Source organism: Cicer arietinum, chromosome 2 (assembly GCF_000331145.2).
Source record: "Cicer arietinum cultivar CDC Frontier isolate Library 1 chromosome 2, Cicar.CDCFrontier_v2.0, whole genome shotgun sequence".
NCBI classification, from domain to species: domain Eukaryota; kingdom Viridiplantae; phylum Streptophyta; class Magnoliopsida; order Fabales; family Fabaceae; genus Cicer; species Cicer arietinum.
The window spans coordinates 11,942,775-11,953,744 of NC_021161.2; the positions used below are offsets into that span (position 1 = coordinate 11,942,775).

The 10,970-nt window shown below is 31.6% G+C and overlaps 1 protein-coding gene across 1 annotated transcript; it reads left to right on the plus strand.

Annotated features, from left to right (window-relative positions):
- The first annotated feature begins 5,055 nt into the window (after positions 1-5,055).
- Positions 5,056-10,051, plus strand: LOC101504869 (triose phosphate/phosphate translocator, chloroplastic-like). Its single transcript, XM_004490113.4, has 12 exons — positions 5,056-5,489; positions 6,206-6,277; positions 6,734-6,799; positions 6,911-6,989; positions 7,178-7,298; positions 7,468-7,563; positions 7,992-8,104; positions 8,227-8,304; positions 8,616-8,732; positions 8,852-8,951; positions 9,395-9,495; positions 9,671-10,051. The coding sequence occupies exons 1-12, from the start codon at positions 5,242-5,244 to the stop codon at positions 9,695-9,697; spliced, it is 1,218 nt and encodes a 405-aa protein (XP_004490170.1). The 5' UTR covers positions 5,056-5,241; the 3' UTR covers positions 9,698-10,051.
- Positions 10,052-10,970: the final 919 nt, after the last annotated feature.

Genomic DNA, 10,970 nt, shown 5'->3' on the forward strand with positions numbered 1-10,970 from the left:
TCATGGTCAACAAAGAGCTCAAACAAACCAATTCCCACCTAGAAAGGCTGCTTGAGAGAGTGCTATGGAGAAATTAGTGACAAGCACAAGTTCTTTAATTGAAGAGTCAAGAGCCATCTAGAAAAATCACTCTGGATCCATAAAGAATCTGGAAACTCAAGTGGGTCAACTTGCTCAACAAATGGCACAAAGAACGACTGGAAATTTACCTAGTGACACGATTCCTAATCCGCGAAATAATGTCAATGCCGTGACAACAAGGAGTGGCAAGGCAAGTGAACAAGTACCGCTTAAAGCCAAACAAAGTGTAAGTACTTCAATTTCGACCCACTTAGAGGAAATAGTCACACCGACATCAGTTGAGGAGCACATCACTCTTGAAAAGGAGGAAGAACCTGTGGTACAAAAAAGGGAATCACTGCCAAAACCAGAAATTCGACTTCAATTTCCTCAAAGATTAAAAAAGGAAGAAATAGAAAAACAATTCGGTAAGTTCCTTGATGTTTTAAAAAAATTACAGATTAACATTCCTTTTGCAGAAGCATTGGAACAGATGCCAACATACGCCAAGTTCATGAAGGAGATTCTGTCAAAGAAAAGAAAAATCGGTGGTGAAACAGTGATGCTTACTGAAGAATGTAGTGCTATACTACAGAGAAAACTGCCACCGAAGCTCAAGGATCCTAGAAGCTTCTCAATCCCGTGCGCCATTGGAAATAGAACTTTTGGGAAGGCGCTGTGTGATCTTGGGGCTAGTGTAAGTCTTATGCCCCTTTCCATATACAAAAAATCGGGCATTGGAAAAGTCAAAGACACACAGTTGATGCTACAATTTGCGGATCGCTCAATGAAACACCCCTTTTGAGTGGTGGAAAATGTGTTGGTTAAAGTGGGTAACTTCATTTTTCTAGTGGATTTCGTGGTACTAGACATGGATGAAAACAATGACATTCCTTTGATTTTGGGGAGACCGTTCTTAGCAACAGGGAGAGCTATGATTGATGTGGCAGATGTCACCTTAACCTTTAAGGTAAATAAGGAAACAGTTACATTCAATATTTTAAAAGCCATAGAGCATTCAAATGAAAGAGAAGGGTGCAACCGAATTGAGATTTTTAATTCGATAGTCGATGAAGAAGTTGAACATCAAGGACCCATTATGCCATTAGAAAGAGTGTTATGCCTACCCCAAGATGTTGTTAAAGGAAGTAAAGATCCAAAGGTGAAAGTGGTTTTAGCCATGTTAGAAGCATCACCATCTTACTTCCCCCGTTTCTCCACTACATTGAAGGGGAATGAAGATGAATATGTAGAGAAAAAGAAAGTTACGCCATTGGTTGAACTCAAGCAATTGCCACCTTACTTGAAATATGTATTTCTTGGTGAGAAAGATGATGTGTTCTTCCTGTCATACATGCCACCTTGAAAATAGTTGAGACGTCAAGCTAATGACTTTAAAGAAGCGCTTCGTGGGAGGCAACCCACAAGTAGATGTAACTTTTATTTTTTGCAATCTTATTTTTGTTATTTGAACTTTGTCTCTTTCTAATTGTGTGTAAACGTGCACTATGATGAAGAATTATTAACAAGTTGCATTTGATCTTAAGTTTTATGTTTGTGATTTTGAAATTTAAACTCTATTTCTTTGCTAATATCATTGCTCAATTCGATAAGTTTCACTAATTCATGCAATGTTGACTACTCCTTGGTTGTCGAAGTCTCACTTGAATTTAAAAAAAAAAAACTAAATAAATAAATTTTGTAGTGGCATGTTTGACATTATTTTGATTGTTCATATTCTCTCTTATTATTCTAGCTGTGAGCTTTTGAGCCTAAACACTTAAATTCTTTGTTGTGTGATTATCCAGACAAGTGTTATCCCTCTAGAACTTCCACTAATTCTGACTTACATCACTTGTAATTTATGCATACATTTAGGCAATTTTGTTTGGTCGTTTGAGCCTTTCTAACTACCCTATGAAAATTTTACCATTTACTAGCCCATTTTAGTTTTGCCCTTTTATTTCGATTACTAGCCACATTACAAGCCAAATACCTGACTTTAATTTAATCACCTTACTTGGAGTTAGGTAGAAAAAAAATTTATTGTCTTGATTAAGTTCAAAGTTTGGGGTTGCTCATAGGATAACAACCTTTTAAGTTTGGGGTGGTGATTCTCACAAAAAAAAAAAAAAAAAAAAAAAAAAAAAAAAAAAAAAAAAAAACAGTTTGTGTATTTTGTCAATGTTTGAGAATCTCCTGAATGAAAAGGTGAAGAAAAATAAAATATGGTAGAATAATTTGGAAATGTATGCCTAACTCCAAGTAGTAAAGCCTACTATCCCAAAATGTCCTACCCTTACCTAAGCCCCACTACAACCCGAAAATCCTCAAAAAATGTATGTGTTTACTGCATTGTGATTGCTAACTAGAATTTTTTCAAGCTTATGGTAACGTGATGCATGTTCTAGGATTTGAGTAATAAATTCATAACCCTTTCGAAACACTTGAGAGAAATTTTGGTGAGATTGTGTAAAGAGAGAGTTGAACTTGATGAATGAATGCTAAAGTGTATAAATTGTGTCTTTTTTTTTCTGTAAGCAACCATGGAACATGATGAATGTTTTGTAGTAGCTGAACTTTGAAAATTGAGTTTGATTTGATTTGATAAATTGAATTTAAGTTTGCTTTAATTGTACCAAATTTGAAATTAATTGTTGTTTGGGGACAAACAATAGATTAAGTTTGGCGTTGTGATGACTCTTCATCATATACATAGAAAAGGAAAAAGAAGTTTTTCGTAAAAAATTGTTTCTTTTTTATTTATCTTCAATCATTAGTTAAATTAAGGAGTTATTTGATATATTTTGTTAATTTTATTTCTTTAATTTAATAAAATGTTTATATTCTTATTTCCTTGATTAAGTAGAGATTTTTCGGAGTTTTGCGTTGTTACTTTGTTTTAGTGCAATGCTGAATTTTGGTGAGAAATCAACATGACATATGTGGAGTATTTCAGCCATATCTTGAGTTGTAGATGTCCAATTGGAGTCACACCAAGTGCAACTGAAAGCTAAGATCCATATCTACAACTTTTATGAAGATACCAAAACCAACTTCAGACTCGAAAGAGGAACAAAATGCAGTATACATCATACAACAGATGTTGTGCGCCTGAAGCGCGCAAGCTGTGCCTGAGGCGCATTTCCAGCCTTTCAGCACTGTCCAGGCGCGCCTGAAGCGCGTTTTCTGCGCCTGGGGAGCATGACGCGCATCAACATTTATAAAAACACAATTTTTCACTGTTTAGGGATCTTTTTGACTCTTGGGAAGTTGAAAGACTTGTGCCTAACATAAAAACTTAAAGAGGCCGTTTCTAACATCATTAGAGCAGTTTTATCAAGAATCATTCACGAATCTTTCTTGTAAATATGAATGGGTTTATTGAATTATTTTTCTCATCTATGTGCTTAATGCTTTTTATTGCTTGATCAACATTAAAATGTTCTACGATTTGTATGTTGAAACGGAAGTGGACTTTATGAATGCTTGAGATGAGAAATTCATGAATTTGTAGTCTAGACATAGATGCAGGTCATGAAACCAATTAAATTAATTGCAAAACAATAATTTACAAGAGAACTTCTATACGGTAAGAATAATAAAGAGAATTCGGTAATAATTCAATAAAAGAATTCAGTAACTAGGATCAAATTAGACATCAAGGTTGGATTCGAAGTGAAACTTCTCCCTGACATTTTTCTCATTATAAAGGATCAATTTTATTACTGTTGTTAATTTCAAATATTATTTCAATCAATTCAGAAACTTTTTGTTCAATTTCAGTAATTAAATATAATTTAGTAGTAAAACGCAATCCTTGAGTTCGACACTCGGTACTACCGTTTTAATTATTACTTACAACGATTTAGTACACTTGCTGAAACGTTATCACTCCTCTTCTTATTATGTTTAAAGTCACCACAATAAGGTATGTTTACTAATTTGTTGAGTTTTTTTTTCCTTTCAAAATTTAGAAATTTTACATGATTTGAGTTCACGTACATGATAACTAATACATTGTACACAAACTTAAATCATATATTCTTATGTATTTTATGTTTATGTAAATGTACGTAACCCGAGTTAACATATATGTACATAAACCAAGTTCAAGTACATATATGTACATAAACTAAGTCCAAGTACATCCAAAATTTTACAGTGAATAGAAGAAGTGCGTACTTGAACCCAGTTCACGTTAATGTACGTAAATTGAGTTAACGTACATGTAAAATTTTGCAATGAATAGAAGAAGTGCATACTTGAATTGGGAAGTCGTATACATACGTCAACTTAGTTCACGTAGTGTGTGTAAATTTAGTTCAAGTAACAAAAGGTTGAAGAAGAGAGTTTGAGAGAGAATGGGAGAAGATGAAGATAAAAATGAAGGAATGTTGGGTGTTTCAAGAGATAGAAGAGAAAAAAGATGGAACATGAAAAAGAAAAGAAAGTATATTGTTGTAAAAGATGGAAGACAATTTAATTTTTTCCAATAATGACCGGGGTGTAACTAGTAAAATAGAGGATGTGAGTAGCAAAATTGTTTAATAATAATCATACAAAAAATATACTCATTAACTACACTCTGAATTTTTCTAAATACATGTAAAATATATCATAAACACTTATAAAAATTGGGTGTAGAAATAAATACATTAATATTATTATATTATTATTTTTTGATTCAGAATATTATAAGTTTTGGTACTCGTTACTACTAACCAAAATTTAATATTTTTTTCTTGGTATAATAGTAATTAGAGTAGTATTTAATTATTTAAAATAATTTGATGTTTTTTATTTTGTTATCATGATATAATAGTTTTTTTTTGCTATAATAGAGATCAAAGTATATTTAACCACATGACTTAAATATATTTCTTTATAACAAAAATTTAGGATGGGAGATAGGTGATTCATCCAAGGCAGAAAAGACTAAAGTTTGAACACAAAATTAATATTTATCTCCCTCCAATAAAACTTGCACGAACCAAACCCGCAAAACATGACTTGAAAATATATATTTTAGAGGGAAAGTTGCCGATCATATCGAAATGCTTTATTATACCAACTTTTTTTGCCAACCTTGTTTTCAACGTTCACATTTTTTTCCAAAATAAACAACCACAACTTCATTCATTTTTTCATAGGAATTTCAGAATTTTGTGGCTTCTGAAAATGTCTTCTGTAACTAACCCAGTTTGCATATCGTTTCAAAGGCCTCAAATTTCTTCACTTTTTCAGTCACCCAAAAGAGTTTCAACCAGTCATGGCTTGTTGAAGTCTCGGACATTTCAACTTGAGGCTAAAGATTCAAGCTTGGTGGTTTCTGAGAAGGCCTTGAAATTAAGACATAGAAGGTTTCCAGTTATAGCAGCTTTAGCAGCAGATGCTAATGATAATAGTGAAATTGAAGTCACAAATGGGTTAGTGTTACGTAAATTAATGTTTGATTATATTGTCATGAAAAAAAGAGTTTATGGGTCCGTTTGTTACAGCTTTTTTCATAGAAAAGATTACTTTTTTAAAAAGAATAAATCACTTACTTCTTTATTGCACGATGACAATATGAGTGATTATAAGCATTGAAGAATTTGCTAGGGAAAGGAAAATAATTGAAATGATGCTTTTTGCTGAAAAGTTATAATCATGGTTTTAAAGTGCCGTAGCTATTATGTTGCGAACCTTTATATTGAAGTAAAATGAGGACGGAATTGCTATTGTGATTCCGTTCCAAAGACTTCAAAAATCGTTATGTTGCCGCTGCAATTTGTGGTTGGAGATTGCAATTTAAAACCATACTTATAATTTTACTCTTCTTTTGGAGGCAGAGGTTGTTTTGTGGGAGAAGTTGGATTGAAATTGTAAAAGTACTTTTTTGTTTGTTTTAAGAAACACTTTACTTCACAGTTAATTGACATTCTGTTTAATCAAGGTTTTTAAAAATGGTATGTGACCGCAATTGTATTGTGATGTCTCTGCAACCTCATCACAAACACAATTGTAACCTTATTTGACTTTAATTTTCTGCAATATCAAGGATCATGACACAATTAGAATGCGATTTAGATATAAAACATCATGTTTAACTTTTTTTTTCCTTTTTTAATTGTTTTGATTATTGATGTCCATCCAATTACAGGTCTGTCCAATCCTCAAAGAGTTTTGGTGACAAATTTCCTGTATTGGTTACTGGTTTCTTTTTCTTTATGTGGTAAGAATTTTTCCATTTTTTTAATTACATTTAAGGTGATAATGAGAAAAATCATGAGACATGGATTAATACTGGTTTGATGTTGCTAAATTGCTCCTACCATCTTACATTAACACATTAACACTAAAGAAGTGCAAAAAGAGAATCTAATATGCCAAATGAGGAACACTAAGATTGTTCTTGTCTGAAAACATAAGTCAACATCGGGAAAGGTTGACGATAATGGATTCGTCGGTACTGGTTGTCTCCATGGTGGTGGTGCCAATCCGAGGGGGAGGTACCTGCAAATGACACTCTGATGACTAAGTCAGTCCAGACATAATTTTATATGTTTAAAGTTGAGAGATTAGATCGGTCGGCCCAAAGATAATGCAATTTACATGTACATTGTACAGACTAGATTGTTACAAGCTTGCAATATATTTTCTGAAATTGTCCTACTTCTATGCTATGCAGGTACTTCTTAAATGTGATTTTCAACATACTCAACAAGAAAGTCTACAATTATTTTCCATATCCATAGTATGTTTTTCTCCATGATTAACTTTACAATTAGGCCAACATAACTATGTTTTCATTGATTCCTTTTCTTGTAAAGTGTAACATATGCTAATATTTTCAAATTCTGTTCAGTTTTGTTTCTGTTGTACATCTCCTTGTAGGGGTGGTATATTGCTTTGTTTCCTGGGGTTTAGGTCTACCAAAACGTGCAGTGAGTTATCTTTCCTGGTTAATTATCAATTCTTTTTTTGATGATTCAGAATTGAACTTGATACTCCAAAGTTTACAACACTCAAACACACTGCGAACCAACCACTTATGCTAAACCCTGTGGTTTTTAATTCTCAACTCTGAAGGCATTGTATAAATTTCAATAACATGTTTTCTTCCAATTGCCAGCCAATGAATAAGGAGCTCTTGTTACTATTGACTCCAGTTGCATTGTGTCATGCCCTTGGTCATGTTATGTCCAATGTATCATTTGCTGCTGTAGCTGTGTCTTTTACACACACCATAAAAGGTACTGAAGACTTTTTACACTGTTTTTATAGCTCATTGATTTGAATATTTCATTTATAACTTAATTTTCATTCAGGTTATTAATAAATTTATGTCCAAGTATTCATATACATACATTGACTAATGCATGTTAAGCATTAACAATCTGTTGTATTTCCCCTCTTTTGTAGCTCTGGAGCCATTTTTCAATGCTTCAGCTTCTCAGTTTATCTTAGGCCAACAGATTCCTCTCTCTCTGTGGCTATCTTTGACCCCTGTTGTTGTAGGTAAAAGCTTTTATCCTTTCTTATTTTCCTTCTGATTGATTCAAACAAGAGCTTGATTTTATGTATCTTATCTTATCTTAATAATATCATATCTGTTATATCTTGGCATGTGCACACAAAATCACCTATGCTTACTTATATATTTATAATCCATGTATCTGATTTTTAAAGGATATACATTATCACCGTAAAACTGTTTTACATTGTCATCCAATGAAAATCTATTATTTTACCACATCACCCTACTTTTGTAAGAATGTTTTGAAACCAGTGGTATGACCTGGACAAATGGTGGCCTCTCATTGGATGACATTGTAAATTTGTTTTACACTGTTAGTGTATGTGCATTAAACTCATTCTTAATTAAAACTAGGTAGTTTATTTGTATAATGATGATTATTTATTTGCTGATATGAGTTTCAATCTAGGTGTATCAATGGCATCACTAACTGAACTATCTTTCAATTGGACTGGTTTCGTTAGTGCAATGATTTCAAATATTGCATTTACGTACAGAAGTCTATATTCTAAGAAAGCAATGGTATGATCTTTTTGTTACATTACTTTTTCTCACAACAAGGTTTTCATCTTGATAAGAATGTAAGCACCTTCCAAGTTGGTGTCTGATATTTACACAATCTAAACATTTTTTAATTTTAACAGACTGGAATGGACAGTACGAATGTATATGCATATATTTCAGTAATTGCTCTCCTCTTTTGTATCCCTCCAGCAATACTTGTAAGTTCATTTGTTACAAAAACCAGTGAAATATTAATTTTACTATTGTCTTTTTCTTTTAGAGATTAAAGACTATACATTGTCAGTATAAAATTATTTTACACCGACAACCAATCACAACTCTTCAATTTGCCACATCATTTTATACATTTTTTAAATAAAAAACTTGAAAAAAGAAGTTATGCAGTTGGTTGATGTGATGGCAATTTCTAATTGGTCGTCAGTGTAAAATAATTTTACATAGAAAGTGCATCTCATTTAATCTCTTTTTTTTATAAGTTTGTGACTGATTGAGTTTTGGGTGGTTTCAGATTGAGGGACCTCAACTCATGGAGTTTGGATTTAAAAATGCTATTGCTAAAGTAGGTCTGGTGAAGTTTTTGTCTGATCTTTTCTGGATTGGAATGTTTTACCATCTTTACAATCAGGTAACCTTGTGTTTTAGTTAGAGTTTATTTCTACGTTTGGTACTTTTCTTCTCTGCAGACTCAAGTTGATGTACAAATTTAATGAAATTTTCACAAGTTTTTTTATGTTATAATTTCAGCTTGCTACTAATACTTTGGAAAGAGTTGCACCACTAACACATGCAGTTGGAAATGTGTTGAAGAGAGTTTTTGTCATTGGATTCTCTATAGTGGTGTTTGGTAAGTAATTTGATTCTCTTATAATTTGAATATGAAATCCATCATTGGTGTTAAAATACTTTTACAAGCAATGTAGTTGTGGTAAATTTGAGTGCAGTCTACATTTAACATAGGTTAAAATGCAAGATAGCTTATGAATTGAAAAATAAGTTATTTTCAATTTTTTCCATAAACTATCTAGGATAGCTTATGAAAACAAATTATAACTTATATAAAGATAGTTTGACTTTATTCTATCTATCTACCGTTATAGAAATAATTTATACATAAGCACTTACATAGTAAATGCTTATTTAAGCTAATTCTAAGTAAGTTGCCAAATTTAGACCTTTGATACTGATTGTCAAAAGGTCAAAGTTGAAGGGGTAATTTTATTTTTTGAACATAAATTTTGTTTAACTATATTCTCCTATTTTTATTCTAACATGTGATAATATTTGCAGGCAATAAGATATCCACACAAACTGGCATTGGCACTGCTATTGCAATTGCAGGTGTTGCCATCTATTCTCTGATAAAAGCAAACATGGAAGAGCAGAAAAAGGTAAACTTTGATTCAAAACCTAACAATTTTTTTTATCTAATCTCTCTTGGCATCTTGATGCTATGCAATATTTGTATGCTTCCCTTCATTGTGTGACTAATTTGCAACATTCACTGGTTTACTCGACCTACCCTGACGGCATTTTAAAGTAGTAACTTCATTCATTTCATTTCAGAAAGCTGCAGCAGCCCCTGCATCTTAAAAGATGTTCTTTCTTCTATCAGCAATTTTGGATCATACTACATTGGAATAAATTCAAGTGATATGAAAAGCTTTTCAGAGAATAAAATATTTAGAAACATATTTCATTGTATGTGTCTTGAAAAATGAAAACTTTAAGAAGATTGGAAGATGCACATCAGGGTGATGAGGCTTATTTTTGCTTCATTTTCTTCATGTTTTGGCATTTATTTGTTGTTGTGTAATTTTTTTACTGGTGGATCTTAGTTAATGGGTATCTGCACAATTTGAGTGCAGGGTTTAACCAAGCATAAGTTGCTTATAACCAAAATGTAGGGGAAAACTATTTGGACACAATGTTAACTGGTTTCTCTTATATGCATATACTATTTGTGGCAACTATTGATTATGTGATGTTTCTCTAAGGTGAACATAATATTACTTAAGAAATGGAGAGTTTAATAGTTATCGAATTTATGAGTTTCACTTAAAAAACGAATTAATTACTTGAATTTTAACTTTGATTCTGATCTTTAACAAAACTTAATTTACCTTTTACCAAGTTCAAAGTCGATATGCTACACAATAAATTACTCGCATTTAATTTTCACTTGCATTGCTCTCAAGTGAAGAGTATTCATATAACATAAGTATCATTATCGTTGGTTGACAATGAACTAAAACAATTCGAAAATAGTTTGAGATTTGATAATTAATTCATTGAACTTAATTCATAAATTAAATGAGTCGAACTTGAATTGAAATTGAGCTTGTTAAATAAATGAGTTGAACTTGAGGTATGAATAGTTCAACTCATTTTATTCATGTATCAGCTCGATATATATATTTTAAATTAAATTTAAGTGTAAATATTAAAATGTTTGCAGATGATGTTGAATATATTGTAAATATCATTTTGAAATGAAGTAAAAATAATTTAAAAAATAAATATTAAGAGATTCTTTATATTATTTGAAAGCTACTACTAGACGACAAATGAGTTATAAGAAAGAGATTCCAAATTCAAACCCACAAAAATAAATTTAACTATTAATTTACTAACAATTTTCCTATAAAATATATATGTATACATCTTCATTGTTTATAAAAAAACCAAATTCGATCTCTAAGATTGTAAAAAATTGTCAACAAGTCTAAGGCGAGATCATGCATTTGTTGTTTAAACCAACTACTATTGGTGATAATATTGAGTTATAAATATTGTTTCAAAATAAAACTTGTATCATTTAAAAGATAAAGACAAAGTGTATAACTAGATGTTAACATGTCCATTG

What these genes read in the sequence shown, in the direction of transcription:
- LOC101504869 (XM_004490113.4), top strand. Translation starts at nt 5,242, where the DNA reads ATGTCTTCTGTAACTAACCCAGTTTGCATATCGTTTCAAAGGCCTCAA. An exon ending in GAAATTGAAGTCACAAATGG is followed by an intron (nt 5,490 to 6,205) that starts GTTAGTGTTACG and finishes ATCCAATTACAG; the next exon opens with GTCTGTCCAATCCTCAAAGA. An exon ending in AATTATTTTCCATATCCATA is followed by an intron (nt 6,800 to 6,910) that starts GTATGTTTTTCT and finishes AATTCTGTTCAG; the next exon opens with TTTTGTTTCTGTTGTACATC.